This window comes from Chrysemys picta, chromosome 3 (genome assembly GCF_011386835.1).
Source record: "Chrysemys picta bellii isolate R12L10 chromosome 3, ASM1138683v2, whole genome shotgun sequence".
Classification (NCBI taxonomy): Eukaryota; Metazoa; Chordata; order Testudines; family Emydidae; genus Chrysemys; species Chrysemys picta.
The window spans coordinates 76,386,436-76,408,877 of NC_088793.1; the positions used below are offsets into that span (position 1 = coordinate 76,386,436).

Below are 22,442 nucleotides of genomic sequence, written 5' to 3' on the forward strand. Positions count from 1 at the left end.
GGACCTAGAGATAATTATGGACAATTCTCAATCATTTGCTCAGGCTGAATACAGTAGCCATACTTTTTCCTTTACAGCAAATTGATTAAGTTAGTATTGGGAAGGGAGGTTTGCCTTTCCCTGGAGCATCCCTTTGGGACCATACTAGTGTGCACAGGATTAAAGGGAAGATGTTTGAGACACGATAGTAGGGAGCCACTGGTGAAAGATGGGCTTGTGGCAGCCCTAGTTAAAAGTCGCATATGGGCAATCTCCCATTTCAAGTAAGTTCCCGTTTATGGTGCACTTTGGCTAGTAGGCCATTTGTTATTAATGTTGTATTTTTGACAGAGAGGAGTCTCTTGTGGTAGAAGTTAGTTTTGTGGCCTTCCTTCCAATACCTTTGGTCACAGATTTAGGAACAGATGAGCTAAGGACATTACTGCGGAGGACACAGAACATGGAAGAGGGTTTTATCACTGTACACAGTTACAGGGCCCTAAAACCAAACATGTGCCTGCCTGCCATTGGTATAATCTGAATCTTAGTATTTGTGATACGTAATAGGTGCCTTCGTGCTCTGTAATTACTTAGCACCACAGAAGTGCCAGGTAACACTTGAGTTATTTCAACAGCCATTGTGATCTCTACATATATTCCAGGTATCAGTGTTTTGGTTTTGTTCTGCTGGTTAAATTATATCTTTATTTACGCCTGTGTAATCCCCATCTATCCTCTTCAGATTAGGGACTTAGTGACAGTGGGTAGCTCCATTAGCCTTAAATAGGGTCATATGGGTGACACCAAGGGCATGATTCAGGCCCTATGAATTCCATGATTTATATATTTCCTATGGAATCACCTCTTGCTATGAAACTGTGCTGCAGCTTTCATTAATTTTTGTTTGTCTACAACCCTTTTGGCTGTAAAGATAACCTTGAAAACGTGAACATAAACTATTTAATTAGGTCTGACTGAATCTGAAGACAGCCTGAAACAATAGCTCTAAGAGGTATTAATTGATCCATTCAGGTAAATGGGTTAACTCTGAAATGTAAGTAGAAAAATTTTAATGTCAATATTACCTATTTAACTACTCACCATTTAAGAAATAAAACAAGAGAAAACATGTTTCTCATGCCTTATGCCAGTGGCGTAAGCCCAAACTGCCCCCTCCACAAGCTGCTGAAACTTCCAAGTTGCACCAGGCCTTTCTGCCAACTGAGAACCATTCATAAATATTATAATCATATTAAATGTAAAAGAAAAAAAAAGTTTGTGTGTGTTGTACAGGCATTTTAATTTAGCGAATTCATATATTTCAACTATTATAAAACTGTATTTGCAGTAAAAATGAAAACTTTTGTTGTCTCACCACTCATAACCTACAAAAGTATTTAGAATATCTTGTAAAATGAAATATATACTCTCACATTACATCCTACAAATATTTAATTAACAAGGATGCTGTCACAATTTTTTCTAATTTGTAATTGTGGATTTCAGATCTAACTAAAATATAATTTTGGCTACAGTATATATGCACAAAGAATACTTCAGATATGCACTGGATCAAGATAATGTTCATGCCCAAATCATAATGATGTGTATTGTCAAATTATTTCACACAATAATACTTTCATTGTTCATTGTGCACTTGAAATGCATCAGTGCCAGCAAGCGCTGAAATTATGCTATGAATGAGTATTCAATGAATAAACATTAAAGAGACACGTATCAGCAAATACCAAGACCACCAGTACAAAAATCCCAGAAGCATAATGGTGGTCTTAAGTTAGCAGAACATAATTTTTTTTTAAATGTTACTGTTAAGCTTCTTTGGGCAAAGTTACAAATTGACTCAAGCACTTTCAGAATTTAACAGGCGTTAGGAACAAATAATGTACAATAAGTTTAAAGAGCATTTTGGAAATACCGTATTTTTCATTAGATGAGAAGAACGATAGTCTTGTACTTAAGGCACAGGACGGAGAATATCTTCCTGTATGATCTTGGGCAAAATCACTGAACCTCACTGTGCAGTAATGTGGAGAATAAGAATGCCTACACACACAAGGGTGTGGTGAGCTTCACATCGTAAACTTTGGATCTGATCCTGAGTAGTTAATGAGACTACTTATGTTTGTAAGTATTTGCAGGATCAGGACCACAGACTATAAACTCCTTTGGACGTGAACTTTGTTTTTGAATATGTTTGCATAGCATACTGTGATCAAATACAAATAATGAGAAACAAATAATAAAGTCCCAACGCTAACCATTTCTCCACTACACTGAAACTGATGAGATGCCCTTTGAAACAAAATCTTTAATTCAGAAACAGTGGGAAAAGATTTTAAACACAAAGACACATTATTCATTCAAGGAAAAACATGAACACTGAGAATAAGATTTGAGATTTATATTCATACTGTATAATGTATTGTTAATCTTATTATATTATTATTATATCTTATCCCCAAATTCTATACTTTTACATTAGGAACAAATCATGATCCATCACCCACAGTTTTGCACACCAATTATTCACTATTATGATGACCATTATTATAAATGTGTAATGCTGAATAATACCTAGAATAGTAAACAGAGTACAACTATTCTAATTTTAAAGGCACAGAAATTTAAAAAAAAAAAAACATGCTATAGAAGACAATCCAAGACAGGTACAACTAGAGAAGTAATTGCACTACACTTATTCCCAGGCAGAGCTAAATGACCATGTCCAGACCCATGAAATGGCAAGCAAAATCCATAAACTTAAGTATAGCAAGGACAATGAATCCTTCGGTATATTATGCTATTTAAGCATATTTCCAAGATCTCCATTGACTAACACAGAATTTGTCATACTGCACCTTACCACTGATCTCTCTAATACAGTATTCGGCTTTCAACAGTGGCAAATACCTGATGCTTCAGTGGAAAATGATCACTCTTCTCACTATGTTCTTAGACACTTATGCAAAGCCGTATGTAAGGAGAGATTCCTTTCTGATTGCAGCAAATTCATTTATGGCTTGAATTCTGAAATATTTTATTCATTTTTGCTTGCATAGCCAAGTGTTATTCATATAATATTTAATGCTCACTTTTTCTGTGACAGTAAATTCTCTAAGTTGCCCATATGTATGAAAGGATATTTCCTTTCATTTGACTTAATTTTACTGCTCTTCCATTTTACTGACTGCCCCACAGTGTACAATGAGGTAAGAGAGGGAATGATCATCTTTTATTATCTCTTCCTAATTTTGAATAATTGAGTTAAGTTCCTTTTTTTAAAAACATGTTCTAATAATTTATTCTAGTTTTTGCAATCTTGTCATATTGTTCCACTCATTCCATTAACCATAGTCACCATTCTCTGCCATACCTTTCCTAGGCAAAGGGGGTCTCAGGAAGCTAGCTGCGGCTTGGGTAAGAGCATCTCCAATTAAAACATTGGGTGTTTTAGTTAACATTTAGATTTACAAAATATCCCCTCTTCCTTAACAAGTCTCTCTGAACAGCTCTTTGCTCTCTCAGCATTTTGGATTTTTTCATGTTTTTAGCTGCAGTTCTTTATCATTTCTAGGGACGCTGCTACTTATGTCACTGGTTTAGGAGTTCCACACCAGACATCAAAACCTATTTCTTTCCCTCTCTAGGTAAGGTGGGGCTTCCTGCTGGGGGTGAGAAGTTGGGAGGGGTTAGTCCAGATGCTGGAAGGGCAAATATTTAGTTTATAACTTCCTTTTCTGTGACATGGATATAAGGCGGGACTTTTGGTAACATCATCATTGTTATCTCAACATCAAGCTTCTTGACAAAAACTAGGAGCAACATACTACTGATATCTTCCTGTCTGCCTCATAGTCTCAACAGTTATCTCAGAGTAAGTCTAGATGACTCATTGGTAAAAACGCCAGCATTCAATTATTCCTAGCACTAGTGGAGCCGCACCACGGCTAGGGTGGCAGTAAGAAAACCTTGAATGTAAACAACGCCTTACCCTTTTGCTCACTTGTTGCATCTTAGGGCACGTCTACACTACCCGCCGGATCGGAGGGTAGTGATCGATCAGGGTAGACGTGACAAAATCGATCCCCGATTGCTCTGCCATCGACTCCAGAACTCCCACTGCGGAGAGAGGTGGAAGCGGAGTCGATGGGGGAGCGGCAGCGGTCAACTTGCCGCCGTCCTCACGGCCAGGTAAATCGACCTAAGATACGCCGACTTCAGCTACACTATTCGCGTAGCTGAAGTTGTGTATCTTAGGTCGACTCCCCCCACCTCACCCCCCGCTAGTGTAGACCTAGCCTTAGATTCGACTATAAGCTTTTCAGAGCAGGAACCATGTCTTTTTGTGCATTTGTACAGCAGCTGGTATAATGAGACGCCAATTCAAACTGGAGAAATACTGAAGGAAAATTTACTTATGGTAAATGCAGTAGAAGATTTGTTTAAAAGGAGGCCATTTTTGTAAAAAGACAGCACTGTACTTCTGCCACACACAGAAACATTTTTATTTTTATTGGACACACTAGTGCTAGTCATAAAACTTTCTGAAGTTTAATTCATAAATTGATATTCTCTGCACACTGGTGCCAGTGCTATATCTTCATCCTCATTTTCTTTACCCCTTGAAAGTATTTCTCCTGTAGGCTAAGAAATTTGAGTTGATAAATGACTTCCTATACCATAAGTAACATATAAGTTTCCTGCCTGATTAGTTCATGTAATTTATTAGAAAATTTACCTTGTGTGATGTAAATAGTTTGTGACCAGCATCTACACACTACTCACAAAATAGGACAGTCTACATAGATAGGTTTGCCTCTAAATTAAATTTCTTTTCAACTACCTATGTATACAGTCATATAGAAAAAGACAGTCACGAAAACTAACCTTAACAATTCTAGTGATCTTTTAGCATATACTTAGTTCAGACAATTCTACACTTAATCTTAACAATTTATCTGGAATTACATTCCACAAAACTGTAGCCAGGAACAATACAATTCCTTGTCGTTTTCAGATCATACCTTCGCTTTTTACAATTCCACAGCAACTGATCTCAGATTTTAAATGTTAGCTAACGAGGAACAAGAGAGTCAGTAAGACTATATAAAGTAGTAATTAACCACTTCAACACACAGCTCTCATTCCATAAATTAACGAAGATCTATTTAAGTATCTACTGTATCACCTGATGTTGACTGATAATAGGGATGTAACAATATTTAGATGGACCTCCAAAACACAAATTATGGCTCCCTATGCAACTTCAATTGTATGCCCCTTTCTGGCACCGAACCAAAACATTAGTTTTAAACTACAACACGCTTTGTCAGACCCTGACAAAATTTCTTATCTACACTTATTCACCATTTATTAAAGAGTACCCATCCAAAACTCAATGCACCTTGCTAAATTTTAAGAATGCAATCACACTAATCTAAACAAAAGCAAAGCCATCAGCCTACCTAAATTAGAAAAAGAACAAACCCACCCCATCCCAAAATACTAGCTTCCTGGCACGCAGATCCCTGCCCCCAAATCACCTCTTACTTCCCAAAAGCCTTGAAGTATGCCCCAAAGATCAACAGCTTTGGGCTATTCTGGAATGGAAGATGGGAGTGGTGCATGAATTCCAAAGCTAAGGGCTTCTTAGCAGCTCCATCTCTTCTAAATAAAAGGGATTCTGGCTCACACACATCCACTGATCATAACTGTGGCAATATGGTCTGGAAAGAGAGATGGTCTCTCAGACAGACAGTCCCAAGCCAATTAGAACTTTATAAATCAAAAATACCACTTTAAACTCCACCCAGAAACCAGCAGGCAGTCAGTGTAGATCATGAGCTCAGAGTGAGAAATTTCACATAAGAAGTGAGCAACCGCATTCTGCACTAGCTTCAGTTCTTGAGTTGATATATGGTGTAGTCCCACATACAGTAAAAATTAGATTACTGCAGTGCATTGTAACAAAGGTATGGATCAGGCAAGTGGTTTGCATCCAAAATAAATTATTGCAATCTCAGAGAGGCAGTGAGGTCTAGCAAACAGAGCACTGAACTGGGATTCAGAAGACCTGGATTCTATTCTCAGCTCTGCCACTGGCTTCCTGGGTGACCAAGAAGCAAGTCAATTTACCTCTGTTTCCACATATGTAAAATGGGGATTTAAAGCACTGAGATCTCTATGGATGAAAAGTGCTATATATGAGCTAGTTATTAGTATTTTCTCATCAGACATATATGAGTCTTAAATGATCATCTAACAGCAGCTAGGGGTCCAACACTACTCTCAGACTATAGTAATAAATAGTGGAAACATACCTTTCTTTAAAATGGCAGATATAACCCCTGCCATATCTTCTAATTCCTTCTCCCAATTTACCAACATCTCTCATTTTATCCAGATGGAATTTAAGCCACTGAACTCTCATCCATGTTCCAATCTCTACTGAAAATACTAGGTAGAACATTTGAAAACATTGGATGGGTCAGATGAAGGATCTATAGAACTGGATGTTTGTCAGTATTCTGTAGACACCCCAATCCATACCTCTTCATGGGTACTTTAAATAAGGGGGTGGGGTGGGGACAAATCTTAGAAGGTGACAATGTTTAAGGGGCATTTCATCAATGTTTGCGGACATAAGATCAATATATTGTCCCATTAAGCCATCAATAGATTGAGTTTGCTGGGAAAATATTTCTCCTCACAGCCATCCAGAAACACTCAGAGTTCAACTAACCTCCAAGAGTGGACCATCAAAATAAGTCCTAAATGGAGGAGGACGACTGTAGCTTGAAACTGCAGAATACCACACCTGGCCGACGACATGGGTAAAATTTTCAGTTGTCTCACTTCCACTCCCAAATGCAAACACCAGTCAAGAATGTGGCCAGATAAATAAGTTGAGCCAGAAACTACCTGGGATAGTGGCTATGAAATCCTGAACTATCTCAGAAGAGATATCCTCAATGAAGATACACCTCCACCCCGATATAACACTAATTTGGACATAACGCGGTAAAGCAGCGCTCTGGTGGATCAAAGCAAGTTCAATATAACGCGATTTTTTGGCTCCTGAGGACAGTGTTATATCAGGGAAGAGGTGTATTAGAGTCACTGAGCGTTATTAGCCTCAGTGTCTCCAACCCCACCTTAGTGGAAAATTAATAGTTCATACAGAGACTTTGCAGTGGACACTAATACAAGTCCCATGTTTCCTGAACATACATGCAAGATAAATATGTTGTATTTCGGCTTGGCAAAATTTGGGGGTTATAATATAATTTTGAAGGATAACATCGATGTTTATTCTTAAGCATTTTTTCCTATTTTTATCTATTTAAATTCACAGTTCCACGAAATTATGGATTTTAAGCATTTTTTATTTGTATTATCCCCATAATTAAAAATGTGTATTATCAGGCAACAGGGGGTGTCAGTCAATTATTCATTGACAGTAGACGCTGAGATTCAAAAAGTTAAAGTCTTATGACCATTAAAACCCAAATTGGTAACACCATGTCAAAATATACAAAGTAAATAACCTTAAAACCAGCTCTGATAAGTTCTCAAACAGCATTTTTCTTACTTTGCCTATCTGCATTTTTTGATTATTATCAATATAAATATTTTTGTTAGTCTGTGTCTATGGTGAAATCAACATTTACCAATAAAAATCTAACCCTTCCAAGCCTAGCTGTATTTGATCCAGTTTAGAGGTGGAAAAACTTGCACTTCTGGCAGGATGCAAATAGCACAGCCACAATACCACCCTTTTCTAACTCATTCCCTTCCTCTCCTCCATTTTGGCGGCCCTTTCTTTATCACCTCTCCTCAAATGGAGGTATGCAAATGCAATATTTAAAAAAAAACAACTGAAGCTAGGAACTTCAAACACGGAAGAAAATCAAGTTTGAACAAACTCAATTCAATATGTGTAAAGTTAACACTAGGGTCAAATGTAGTCCTGCCATAAACTGGTACCACTCCTACTGACTTGTGAGAGTTCCACTGTCTAATGCCAAGGATGAATTTGGTCAAGTTGGAACATATACGTGCGTTCAAATTCCCTCCCCCCCACACCTCCCTTCTCTCATTTGTTCATTACAACGATCAAAACATATAGCAACTTGGAATGCTGTGCATGCTTAGTTTGTTTAAACTGGTCTCTTGGGTTAAGATCATGCAGGATTAAGGGGTATTGCTAAAGAGCTAGATTATAACCTTACAATGTGGTGTGAATAAGAAGTGGGACATAGCTGCACAGTGTCAGAATCAGACTAGAAAATGAGTTCTGACTTAGAGAATCACAAACATAAAAACAAATACAAAGACAGTGATATAGGCCCTAAAAAACGTGATACTACCTTTGTTATGGGAAATAACACGAATTAGGCAGTGTTGCTTACTTTATAGAACTACTCAACTGCAATGGGGATAATTATATGTGAAAACGCTGTCTAAAAATATTTCAGGTCCAATACCTAAATTAAATACCTGACAATAAAAAAATACAGTAGAACTTTACTTATTAGTAACGCCTTCTAGATACGTGATTTTTGATAATTAGCAAATTAATTACTAAACAAGATTGGTACATCACAAAATGTGATTTGCTCATTTATTTTGTCAATTGCAGTTTGTAATTAATGGTCTGATATTTTGAAATGTACTAGTAGCACTCCAGTATATTTTGTAACAGTAAGGAGTTGTTAGTAAGATTTCAATAGGGCACTCTAAATTTATTTATTTATTTATTTATTTTTGAAAGGTCAGGAAAGACCACCAGTTTTGTATATGGATTATAAAGTGAATAAAAAAGTAAATTTCTACTATTTTTTAAAAATCCAGAAACTACCTTGATAAACACAAAATATAACATTTTTTATTTGCATTATTCATACGATTTTAATTTGTTAACTGTTAATTAAACCACTTACAATTTTAGCAGGAATCAAAATACTTGTTGTAAAGGTTAAAAATAGTTGTTCCTACCTCTACTTTTGTTCGATAAAGGATGAGACGCTTAAGACTGCACACTTTGGCAATGTGGTTGAAAGCCTGAGGTGGTAGCTTATCACAGGAGGAGAGATTTAATTCCTGAAGGTTTGGACACATCTCAGCAATGACCTCCAAGCAAGTCTCATTGAGAAAATGGCCACAAGCCAACTCAAGGCGCACTAGTTCAGAGCCACAAACTTTCAGGAACCTGTAAAAAGCATGTATTATATGAATTAAAAGGGGGGGGGGAATTATAGTTTTCTGTGGAAATTTTGGAACACTGTCAAAAACAAGTGGATACTGTTGAAGAATGTTTTCTTAGCAAGGAAAATGTACAACCTGCATTACTTACATACTGTTAAATTAATCTGCAAAATAAAAATATGCATGGTTAGGCTAAAGTAAGTTGATTGTAACAGACCTGACGAAATCTATTAAATGGCAAAAAAACTAAAAAAAAATCATGAGTCAATTTGATATCAAGGTAAGAGATCAAGCACTCAAAAGTGAAGATATTCCGAAAGTTATGTTTACTCCACCAACATTCACTCAAACATGTTGTGTATCCTGAATAGTTTTTGGTGTTCTCCAATGAATCATACAATAAGGCCGACAGCGGGGTGCAAAGAAGGCAATTGCCCAGGGGTCCGGGCGATTTAAAAGGGCCTGGGTCCCATGGCCACCACTGCTGCCGTGGTAGAGTTGGGAGCCCCAGGCCCTTTTAAATTGCCTGGGTGGGACACCCACTGGCAGGTCCCTCCTCCCCCTCCAGCGCCGGGCCCCGCCAATCAGATTGTCCTCATCCTCCGCAGTGCCTCCCGTCCGCCGCCAACTGTTTGGGGGTATGCTGGAGGCACTGGGGGAAGCGGGAGGAGTGAGGGGGTGAGAAGAGGTGGGGCAGGGACGGGCCTGGGCAATGCATGGCCCAGATGCCAGGAGTGGAAGGGGCGGGACCAGCCCCTTCCAGCCGCTGAGATGCTGCTCCGCAGCCCTATGCAACAGTTGCCTGAGAGAGCCTGGCTAGGGAGGTGAATTCCGCTCCCTGCCCAGGCTCAGGTGTTGGGGTCCCCGGCAGCCGACCCGGGCGGGGAGCGGAAGCCACCTCCTCCCCAGTCAGGCTCTCTTTGGTAGCTGCCGGACAAGGCTGCAGAGCAGCGACCGAGAGGGGCCGGCATTAAAAGTGGCTCCCTCCTGCTCCCTGCCTGGGCTCCTGCCCACCAGGGAGAGCAGCAGAACGTGGCAGGGGGTGAGGCAGGTGCATGTAGAAGCCCTGGCCGTGTGGGAAGAGTGTATCCAGCAGCACAGCTGGCAGCTTGCTGGGCACCAGTGGGGGTCCATTGACTGTTCTGCCCTGGGGCCCGGAATTGCTGTCGGCAGGCCTGCAATAAGGTTTACATTTAACAAAGGTAACAAGAGAAGAAGATACTAATTACTGGTAGTGGTAAGTTAATTTTACTAGAGCAGCCCGAAAGCACAACTCTACTGGGAAAAGGGTTTGGAAAAAAGGTGTTGTGTTTGTTTAAATTACAAACTTTTTTTTTTCTTACTACCAGCCCTGGAAACTAAGTTTAGGAAGTGAAAGTTGAACTCTGTTCCTTTCTTCTGACTTACCAGTTACTCTTGACTTCAAATGCAACCAAATATAACAGAGATCCTGTTTTGTTACAATTTTAAATGACCACTGTAATTCTGATTTTGACATTGGCCTGCAACTTTCTGCCTGAAGTAAGTCTCTGCCCATGAGAAAAATGTGTGAGAGAGAAAGTTTGAGGTTAACTGGATAAGACATTTGAAAGCTAGGGGATCTGAGAAAAACGAGTGTTTCATCACTGTTAGAAAAAAATTGTTCTATTTTGTTTTGTCCACAAATAAGTCAAATAATCAATGTAAAAATTTAAAGCTTGTTTTACAATATACTAATCCTCAAGGAGAACTAATCCACAGGAGTAGGTTGGTGTGAAAAGGTTTAAGCTATCAGAGACTAAATATTCAAAACACCTAGAAACTGTGAGGGTCTCCGCATGCATTACAACAACTTCTGTTGGAGGTCTGTTGAGTTCTACAAGCTCTGTTCCATCTAATCTAAGCTTTCTTCAAAAAAGTAGTAAGCTCATAGTTCCTTTTCATTGCAAAAGAAACCTTCAAAATGTAATGACAGGTTTCAGAGTAGCAGCCGTGTTAGTCTGTATCTGCAAAAAGAAGAACAGGAGTACTTGTGGCACCTTAGAGACTAACAAATTTATTAGAGCATAAGCTTTCGTGGACTACAGCCCGCTTCAAAATGTAAATCAATCACAAGATTTACAAGTTTGATATTGCATACAATTTAATATTCTCTAAGTTTCAACTGTTTCTCCAACAGAAGAGACTAGCTGAGCCCACTCCAGTGCTTCCTGGAGTGATGTAGTCCCTGTAAGTAGGGGGCAGATGCCTGCTTTGGAAATTTGTCTACTATAGAGTATTTTAGAAAAAAATATTCCCATTGGTGGTAGCACCAATGCAGTTGCACCATGAAAAGCCTAGTGTAGTTAAGGCTGCCATAGCTTCAGACATTTTTAGCACCAAGCCAATTAAAGTCTCCTGAACATGTTTAATTGATATAGTGGAAAAATGCTTTAAGTTATCAGAGCCTTTTCTACAGCAAGGATCATATTGCTACCGCTGAACAGGTGTTGGCTCAAGTAGGATTATTATTATTATTATATTTTTTTTGCTAAACTTGCTGAGGGTTAAGACACTTAAGAGAAGCAGGATCCAGGGGGACATGCTCCAAGCATCCTAAACAATATGCCACTTGAACTCCCTGGTTCCTTCACATAGTGTCTAAACGATCAAATCTCCAAGCCTTCTCTTTCTGGCAGAAGTCTAATCTAGCCATTCACTCATTCATCCCACCCTTCCTTCCCTTTCTTTCTCTCCAGTGAGTCATTTTCCCTCATTTATTCCATACCTTACATTATCACCCTCCTCTCCTTTTCCCTCCCTCTCCATTTCATTGTCCATCACTTTCTCCTTCTCCCCATTCCATGCCCCCTTCTTCCTAATTTTTTCCGTTAGCGTGCAAGACGAAAGGGGAGGCCCTAAAGTCTATTTCCTTTCCCCCTAACTAATTAGTGCCAGAAATATGTGGATTAAGAGGGAAAATGAGGAACCTTCCTATTGGACTGGAAGTACCATAGCCCCCTAAAAGGAAGGAGGAGCCCCACCATTATGGGAGGTGCTTGTCAACAAAGTAGCTGTACAAATGTGGTGCTTAGGATGAAACCCTAGTTAGGTCCCTCTCTAAACCTCTTCAATTGTTTTTTGAGCAACCTCAGTGCCTCTCTGTAGAGTCAACTGTTATGTAAAATCCGAGTTTGGTAAACACCTGTTACCCATTTGCAGTTTTCACATACGCTACAGTTGTAATGAGAAACAATCACCTAGCAAATTCAACACTGATGACTTAAAAATAAGAATAACTAGTAGGCTTTTCTAGGACCATGTCATAGATTCATAGAGTTTAAGGCCAAAAATGGTCATTAGATCACCCCATTCGACTTCCGCTATATATCACAGACTATTGAATTACACCCAGTTACCTCTGTATTGAGCCTAATAACCTGTATGACTGAAGCATATATTCTAGAAAGGCATCCATTCTTGATCTGAAGACATCAAAAGATGGAGCATCCACCACGTCCTTTGGCAGTTTGTTCCAGTTTAATCCTCATGGTTAAAAAATGCTTAATTTTCTATTTGAATTTGTCTAGCTTCAGCTTCCAGCCACTGGTTCTTGTTATGCCTTCTTCTACTAAAGAGCTCTTTAGTACCCACTATTTTCTCCGTGTGAAGATACTTAATACACTGTAATTGTCACTTCTTTCTGATAAACTAGATTGAGCTCTTTGTCTTTCACTGAAAGACATTTTCTCCAACTCTTAAAGCATTTTCATGATTCTTTTCTGTACCCTCTCTCTAATTTTTCAACATCCTTTTTAAAATGTGGACACCCGAATTGTATGCAGTATTCCAGGATCAGTCCCACCAATGCCACAGACAGAGGTAAAATAACTTCTTACCCCTATTCACTATTTCTATTTATGCATCCATGGATCACATTAGCCTTTTCTGCCAAAGAACTGCACTGGGAGCACATGTTGAGATGCTTGTCCATTATGACCACTAACCCCTTTTCAGAGTCAATGCTTTACCTACAGTAAATCCCCATTCTGTAGGTATTGCCTGCATTCCTTGTACCTAGATGTATAACTTTGCATTTGGCTCCATTAAAATACATTTTGTTTGAAGTCCAGCTTACCAAGTGATACAGATTGCTCTGTATGACTGCCTTGTCCTCATTATTTACCACTTCACCAATCTTTTTCATCCACAAATTTTTATCAGCAGTGATCTTATACTTACTTCCAGATAATGTTGAACAGCATCAGGTTTAGTACCAATCCCTGCAGAACTCCACTGGAAACACTCTCATTTGATGACCACTCCACACTGACAACTACTCTTTGAGATCTGCCATTAGCCAGCTCTTAATCCATGTAATGAGTGCTTTATTGATATTGTATAGTTCTGTTTAATCAGAATGCCATGCAGTACTAAGTACAAATGCCATACAAACGTTTTAATATATCACATCTAAGGAGTTATCTTTATTAATCAAACTTGTAATGTCATCAAAGAATGAACCCGGGTTTGACAAGACTTATTTTCCATAAAATCATGTTGACTGTGATTAATTATATTCCTATCCTGTAATTCTTTATCAATTGAATATTGTATCAGCTTTTCCACTACAATAGAACCTCCGTGTTATGAACACTTCGGGAATGGAGATTGTTCGTAACTATGAAATGTTCCTAACTCTGAACAAAATGTTATGGTTGTTCTTTCAAAAGTTTACAACTGAACATTGACTTACTACAGCTTTGAAACTTTACTATGCAGAAGAAAAATGCACCTTTTAACCATCTTAGTTTAAAAGAAATGAGCACAGAAACAGTTTCCTTACCTTGTCAATTTTTTTTTTAAACTTTCCCTTTATTTTTTTAGTAGTTTATGTTTAACGCAGTACTGTACTGTATTTTCTTTTTTAGGTCTCTGCTGCTGACTAATTGCTTACTTCCGGTTCCAAATGAGATGTGTGGTTGATTGGTCAGTTCAAAACTCTGGTGTTCGTAACTATTTTTTCTGGGACTGATTTGAGGCTAACCAGTCTAGTGTTACCCAGGTCATCCTACTTGTCATTTTTGAGCACTGGCACAACATTAGCACTCTTCCAGTCTCCTGGAATTGCCAAGGTACTCCAAGATCTATTAAAAATTAAGATCAGCAGGCCAGAGATCTTATCAATTGTAAGGAGTATAGATAACAGATATTCCTTGAATGACTGATAACTATTACTTCCTTATGGCCCTCAAAATTAAGAAAAATTATCCACCTCTGTTTATCCCCAAATAGGACCCACCTACTACTGAACTCCACCTAAGAAGTAAAGACAGTGAGAAAATGATTCACATCACATGAGACACTCTAAGGACCTACAGATCAGCTAAGGTTATGAGTTCCACTCCCCAGCAAGAGAGATCAAAAAGCGAGCTAAAGAAGAATACTATGAGCAAGAATTTCTCATAATTTACATACAGATAAAGTCTCTTTCTCCCACCCAATGTAGCTGAAAAAAGTCTCAAAAGGATACCAAACAAAGTAATACCCTGCTTTTCTAGGCAAAGTGGCCCACTGTACAATGCAAGTGGATCAAGAGATGGGTGGGGAAAACAGCTGTGAAACCCAGAAAACTGTTTGTTACCCCAAGAAATCCAAACCATCTTGCCTTCACCCTAAACTGTGCATTCGTTTGCCTTGTCAGTCAGATCTCTCTCTCTCTCTATGTGGATAGTATCTTCTCTCGCGAGACCTAAATGATGTGAAATGCTTAATACAATCAAAGAACATATGGACCATGTCCAGTAGGTTTAGTAGGGGACTTTCTTTGTATTCTTTCTGAATGAGTGTTTTCCCGTAGAAGTGGCATGAGTTGTATGGTGCAAGAAGGAAAGAGAACATTAAGAGAGGTGGACACCGGACTAGAGTAAAACTCTGAATTAAAATAAACTGCTTACAAAGGGGGAAAACTGCAATTAATGTGGGCTAGTGCTGAAATACAATCTTTGAAATAAATCAAACACCCTCCGATAAGAATATGATTGAACAAACTTGTTCCACACCAATGCCATCTACTGGATATTGTTGGAAGCAGCAAAGAAAAAGAGCAGAAAGTGTCCAATAGAAATTGGAGGGTTGCCCTTTGGAATCAAGGTATACAAAACAAAGGTCACCATCCATGTGGGACCCCAGAGTAAACTGCAAAATCCAGAAGTACAACTAATGCCCAGGTAAGCCCTGTGGAGAGGACTATTCCCCTGTCGCAGGGTTACCAAGATAGGGAGAAGTGGTGAGATTTCATTTGAAAGACTCAGAGGGGTAGCCGTGTTAGTCTGGATCTGTAAAAGCAGCGAAGAGTCTTGTGGCATCTTATAGACTAACAGACATATTGGAGCATGAGCTTTTGTGGGTGAATATCCACTTCGTCGGATGCATCCGACTTCATCCGATGAAGAGGGTATTCACCCACGAAAGCTCATGCTCCAATACGTCTGTTAGTCTATAAGGTGCCACAAGACTCTTTGCTGATTTTAAAGCCTGTATTTCTCCTTCTATCTTTAATATAAATAACTAAAGATTGTCTTGTTGAATTTACACTCTTTAGTGAGACCTCAAGTAACGATACTTTAGAACTAACTAATTCTGTATGCATGCTCTCCTTTATAAGTCCAAGTAAACTGGCTTGAGAGAGAGAAATCAATTTTAAGTGATTCCTTTGATAGGAAAGGGACAAATTTAAACTATCAAACTACAGGGAGTCCTCGGACTTACGACACTTTTCAATTGACTGCCCGTTTCACCCCTACAATGCTTGTTTCACCCTTATGATACTCAATTTGCATAAAATGTGCTTGAAATCACTTCCTGGTTGCGTTATACTGTGCTGGTATGGAGCTGGAAGGGGTCTCTTCTGACTGGCTTTGAGGCAGCAGGGTAGCTTGTTGCCATGTAGGGTTACCACTTGTTTTTGATTGGCTCCCGGCCCTGGGCTCAGCCAATCAGAAAGCTTGAACAGTAATTAGCTGAGGCTCAGCATGCATGCCATTTCCCTGGCTTTCTGAGCCCGTGTTGCCGGCATTCTGAGCAGCATATGTGAGTTTATATGTTTATTTGAATGCTGTTTACAAAATACAGTGTACAGTAAATACATTGATGTTGCAACATTAGTCATCTATAATTCATTTAGTACAAAAATCTGGGTTACTGTGGTGAAAATAGTGTATCAAGCCTTAGTTCAGTAACCAATCCCCCCTTCATACAATTGATTCCTATGGGAAAAGCCGTTACCACTTACAACGCAATTCTGAGAAACGAATTGTGCCGAAAGTCTGAGGACAGGGACCATACTCTTAAGAGTGCCAGTAGTGATGTGCATTGTTCCTGCTGAGCCTATAACTTCTCAGCCTCAATCCTAGTCTATAACAATTGCTTTATGGGACTGTCTTGGCATGCTCAGTACATATCTAGAACATTGATTTGTATCTACACTTGACTGGTGAACTGCTGATTGTATATTGATGTCGTTCTTGGTAAATTAATAAATTGTTGACTGGTTAAGAATAGCCAAGTGTCCTCATCCGAGAAATACTGTGCAACATGAAAGTTTACCTAAAAAGAACCTAGTGTTAAATCAATAAACTAATGCTCCCTGGATTCACTAAAGAGGGTTTATCTTATTAGGCTACATTCTAATATTGGCTTTAATGCTTATAAAATTGGCAAATCTGGTTTGTTAGATTTCAGCATTAAAATCTTACTGGTACCAAGGCAAGTTCATATAACCAACCCCCCCTCACACTTCTACAGCCAACTCTTTTAGGACGGTGGGTCCAAGTTGTCCTGGCCTGATGATTTAGAAATGTTTATCTCTAAGTAAATGATGTTTAACATTTTCCTTGTTTACTAATGGATTGAAAAATATTTTATCGTCCTCATATGATATGAGTACCTCATCCTACTTTCCAAATACTGAAGAGAACTATTTATTGAACACTTTGCTTCTGCCTTTTCTGCATTATTAATCATTTTACCGTCTCCATGTAATACTGGGTCTATACCATTGTAATCTTGCCCCGCTCATATCTATTTACAATGCTGCTACAAAAATCATTTTTCTGGCCCGTCACTTAGAGCACATTACCTTCTTCGTTCAATGTTTCCAATAGCTCCCCCTTCTTTACAGCACCAACTTGTATTCACTTTCAAGGCCTTCACAGTTAATAAGCACTTTTACCTATCATCTTTCATTAACTATTGAACTGTCAGTGCTCGTCTCTCCATGATGCCAGCCTCTACTGCTCACTTGTTAATTTTTCAAACGAAAACCTTCATGCTTTCTCCTATGCTATCCCACATGATTGGGAGGTGCTCCCCATAAACATCTGCAAAGCCACCACATTATCCACTTTCAAATCCATCCTCAAAACTCTCCTTTGCTGTGATGCCTACTAAAAACTTGACAACAGTTAGGCTGCTAGAACACTCTCTCTCATGCTGACCAATACTGTCTCACTGTTTACTCCCCATCTGTATATCCATATGCTGTTTCTTATCTTATACTTCGTTTGTAAGCCCCCTGGGGCAAGTGCTTTCTTTTGAATCTGTGTTTGTACACTGCCTAGTACAATGGGATCCTGGACAATGACTAGGGATCCTAGGCACTACAGAAGTACAAATAAAATAAATAAATATATAAAATAAATACCACCAGCAGTAAGATTTCTTTTGTTCCTAATATACTTAAAAATGCCTTATTGTCCTTATCCATGGCTGGCAGGGCTTTTTCCTGCATGTCTTTAGCTTCCCTTATCAATTTTCTACACTTAGCAATCAATATAAACGAAGTTATCTACTTCTCCTTTCTTCCATATACTAGATATTGCTTTTATATTTCTAATTGCTGTCTTTGCCACTGGACCACTGGGCTTTCTTGGTTATGAAATCATGGCATTTTGGCCATCTAATAAACTCTTCTTAAAGAACTCCCAATTTTCATTTTTCTGTCCATATTTGTTCTCCCAATCAATTTCGCTCATAATTTCCCTCAGTTTTAGGAGCTTTGGAAGCACCAAGTAAATATATGGTTGGGACTGTCCTCTGTTTTCCCCTACTGAAAGTAATTAAAATCCTGAATTTTCTAGTGTCAAAATTTTTTTGCATACCTTATATTCATGTAAATACTTCAGAGTGTCACTAAGGTTTTAAAACAGGATTAAGTGGAACAAAGTTCATTGGATTTTTTTTTCTCCTTAGAAAACAAAAACCCACTTGCACTCCCCACAATTAAGCTAAATTATATACCATTTCCAGGCTATTAATATCATCTCTAAAATAGCTAGCCTTAGATGTTTCCTCTACCCTCTGAAACAAAAAAAAGTTGTCCCTAGAATTCAAGAACACAGACAGTTCTGTGTGTGGCTATGCTAGCTTTACAACAGCTATCTAGAAAACTTAAGGGACTTCAATTATAATATGAAATCTAGACATTATGAAATCTAGACAGATTCGAAAAGCAAGTTAAAAGTAATTTCAGGTACTACAACTGTCCCTATATCTGTCAGCAATTTTGTGTGTTTTTTTTCAGTGCACGAAACGCAAATATGGCAACACTAAGAACTGAAAATATAACCAATTTAATGATTTTCATTGTACAACACAAATTTAAAAAGTAAGCATAAAGAGCATAAAGGCCAACATATAAATTATTAAAGTGAAACAGTGGAAATAACTAATCTAATGTATAAAGATAAAGTAATCTATTTTCAAAAATTAAGTTTTAGTTGATAAGGTCCCTTTAATCCAGAGGGATTTTTCCTCTTTCACCTCAAAGCATTTGTACAGAGTCTTGATATATTTCACAGCATCACCTGATCCCTTGCCTTAGTTTCCTGAGCAGGTCATGTCCATCTACACTGACATTCCAATTGTGTGAATTAATCTACAACATCTCTAACACCAACTGAATAATAATGTTGTTTATGTTATAAGACATCTCATAGTCTCTTCCTGCTTACACACCACACTTGTCATTTTGGCATAGATACATCTAAGATTATTCAAATACTCATCTCACTTTTTAATACCTGCTGTGTCTCCTTTTTCCATTTCAGTTCCCCTCCCCGCTTTATTTCTACCCAAATTACAGGAGTTTAGTTATTTTCTGTAATACTCTGAAGTGAAACAGTTCTATAACCCTAATGGACGTTATCAATAAGTTAAATTACCGTCAGCTTTGCCTCAGGATGTTCACATGCCTGAAGCACTCTATCGTCTCATGACAATACAGTTTGCTTTAGTCAGATTTCTTAAATTATTCCATTTTTTCTAGACCCTTACATTTTAAAATAATGATTTCCAAGAATATTTACCTGTTTAACTGATCAAAGTATAAACAAAGAATGTTTCTTAAATATCATTTATATATGGTTATTTTAGAGGAACACTGTCAATTTAAATTACATAGGATTAAATCCTGGCCCCACTGAAGTCAATGGGAGTCAGGGTGGATAAAAATCAATGATTTAAAAAAAAATCAAAAAAAAAATCTGAATTTTTTATTTAAATTGGATTTTTAATAAAATGCTTTTTGAGGAAAAAACCTATCTAAAGATATTTTTAATTATGACACATTATAGCTCAAAGATACCTCATCATGGAATAAAGATTATAAATTCTAATTCTATAGTATGAGACATATTCATGTAATGTTTAAGAAAAGTTTTGTAAATGAGTTCCAATAGTTCATGGATTAGGGACCCAATTTTATGGGATTCCAGGGGCTTCTGTATAGATTATTTAGGTTAATCTTTCTATCTACCCAATGGGACTCAGTGCTCAGTCTAGAAGATACCATCAGAGATGCTTAGTTTTGCAGTTCTCAAACTGTGGATTTGTGTCTCCAGAGGTAACATGCTTGTTAACAGCAAAAATGTTTTAAATAAATAAATAAATAAAATATAAATGTGAGAAATAACAGACCTCAACCTTATTGTCCCTCTGCAAATTTATGTACACAAAGTCAATCCCTTACCTCTCTCTAAAGTGCAAAAGTTCAATGAAACAGAAGATTGTTGTAGGCGGAATAGACCTGGATAAGGAAAAGAAGTCTGGAGATAAATGTGAGAAAGGAGGGACAGGCAGTAGAAACAAAAGTGAAACTGTTTGAGCAGCATATTCCAGAAGTCTTGAGGTCTTTCTGAGTGTAGCCTTCATTGATTTGTGATCTACCATACCATTTTCTCACTAGAAGGGAAAACCTATCATAGCAGCAGGCTGTAAAAGGAGACCCAGTTTGGGAATATTTTAATGAAGTTCCTCTACCCGTGAGTAAGACAGGCATGCGTGCAAAATGCAAACAGTGCAACAAAGAAATGCAAGGCCTAGTTGCCCGAATGAAACCAAATCATGAGAAGTGTTCCTTCTCAGGAAGATGCTGCGTTGAAGATGATGAAAGGAACATGCCTGAACATGCAGGATCTTCAGGTTGGTAAACTTCTTTATTTCATACTTCTTTCTTAAGGATCGCCTGTCTTCCTTCTGGACTATTTTTGAATTCTCATGTTTGAGCAAAAAATATAGTTGTTACTCTATGATACTATCATTTTAGATGCAGTTGTGATAAAAAAACAAATAGCTGAAATAGGCAGATCTTCCTTATGCAATTTTACCTTTAAAGTAGTACTGAGTGTCAGTGAATGCAATGACTAATACTAAATGAGCAGTACAGTAATAATAATTAAACAACTGCATTAACTTATTTTGTTTAGGAGAATCCATCCTCAACATACAGGATTCTGAAGACTATCCACCTTCAAGATCACCATCATTTTCTATAGTTTCAGAGTTATCTGCCAATGATAGTGTTTCAGTCACATCATGTATGTCACATAGCCACAGTATATCACCTGTAGCAAAAAGAAAAAAAATCTCCATCATCCAGAAAAAAACAGTTTGAGATAAGAGCCAGCAGATTATAAAAAGAGGTAATTGATGAAAAAATTGCCTGGTTTGTTTATGCAACAAACTCTCCTTTCCATATGATTTAGAAGTTGAACCCACACTTCATTAACATGGTTCAGTCATTAAGACCAGAATACAGTCCACCCAACAGAGCAGATGTCGTAGGCAAATTGCTGGATAAAGTATATGAAAGAGAAATTGAGCAGTGTGCAAAAGGTATAGAGGGTAAAATTGTTAACCTGAGTGTTGATGGGTGGAGCAATATCCACAATGATCCTGTTGTATGTCCTTGTGTGACAACAGAAGAAGGGAATGTCTTCCTTACAGAAACAATTGAGACATCAGGAAATGCACACACAGCAGAATACTTACAAGTAGCAGTAAAAGCTATAACAAACTGTGAAAAAAAATTCAAATGTCTAGTACGCCGTTTGGTCACAGACAATGCTGCAAATGTATCCAAGATGAGAAGAAATTATTTAGAAGCGAGTCCCACGCTAATAACATAGGGTTGCAGTGCTCATTTGATGCACCTCCTAGCCAAAGATTTCAGTGTTCCAGAAATAAAGGCTAATGTTGTTGAAATTGCAAAATACTTCCGTAACAACGACTTTGCAGCAGCTGCTCTGAAAAAAAGTAGAAGGAACCAAACTAACTATCCCATAAGACGTCTGATGGAACTCAGTAGTGGACTATTTTGAGTACTATGTCACGAACTGGCCTAATCTGATGACAGTTTGTGAACAAAATAATGAAAAAATAGATGGCACTGTCACAGCCAAAGTTCTCAACATTGGGTTTAAGAGAAATGTTGAACACATGCCAAGTACCCTGAAGCCTATTTCTGTAGCCTTGAACAAAATGCAGGGAAATAGCTGTTTTATTGCTGACGCTGCTGAAATTTGGAAGGAACTGAATGAGATCTTAAAAAGCGAAATATGCAACGACAGAGTTAAATTACAAGTATTAAAAAAACGAATGGGACAAGCACTATCTCCAGCTCATTTTCTTAAAAATATTCTCAATACTCAGTACCAGGGTCAAACCTTAACTGCTGAAGAAGAGGAGTAAGCTATGATATGGACATCCAGCAATCATCCCTTCATAATGTCAATTATAATAAACTTCAGAGCTAAGGGTGAACCACTCAAGAAATATATGTTTGCTGATGATGTTTTAAAGAAAGTCACACCAGTGAACTGGTGGAAGTCAGTTAAGCATTTGGATTTAGAGAGTGTTAAAGTGATAATCTCACTTTTAACAGCAATAGCTACTTCTGCCTGTGTAGAAAGAATATTTTCTTCCTTTGGATTAATCAT

At 38.0% G+C, this 22,442-nt stretch overlaps 1 protein-coding gene across 5 annotated transcripts in view; it reads right to left on the minus strand.

Annotated features, from left to right (window-relative positions):
* Nucleotides 1-22,442, minus strand: part of FBXL4 (F-box and leucine rich repeat protein 4) — a 102,588-nt gene that overhangs the window by 40,213 nt on the left and 39,933 nt on the right. For all 5 annotated transcript variants that reach the window (XR_010599556.1, XR_006176201.2, XM_042857628.2 and 2 more), the window contains exon 6: nt 8,998-9,211. Coding sequence is in view for 3 of the 5 variants with exons in the window: in XM_042857628.2 (XP_042713562.1) it covers nt 8,998-9,211 (214 nt within the window). In the remaining 2 variants the exon portion in view is untranslated. The remainder of the gene's footprint in view (nt 1-8,997; nt 9,212-22,442) is intronic.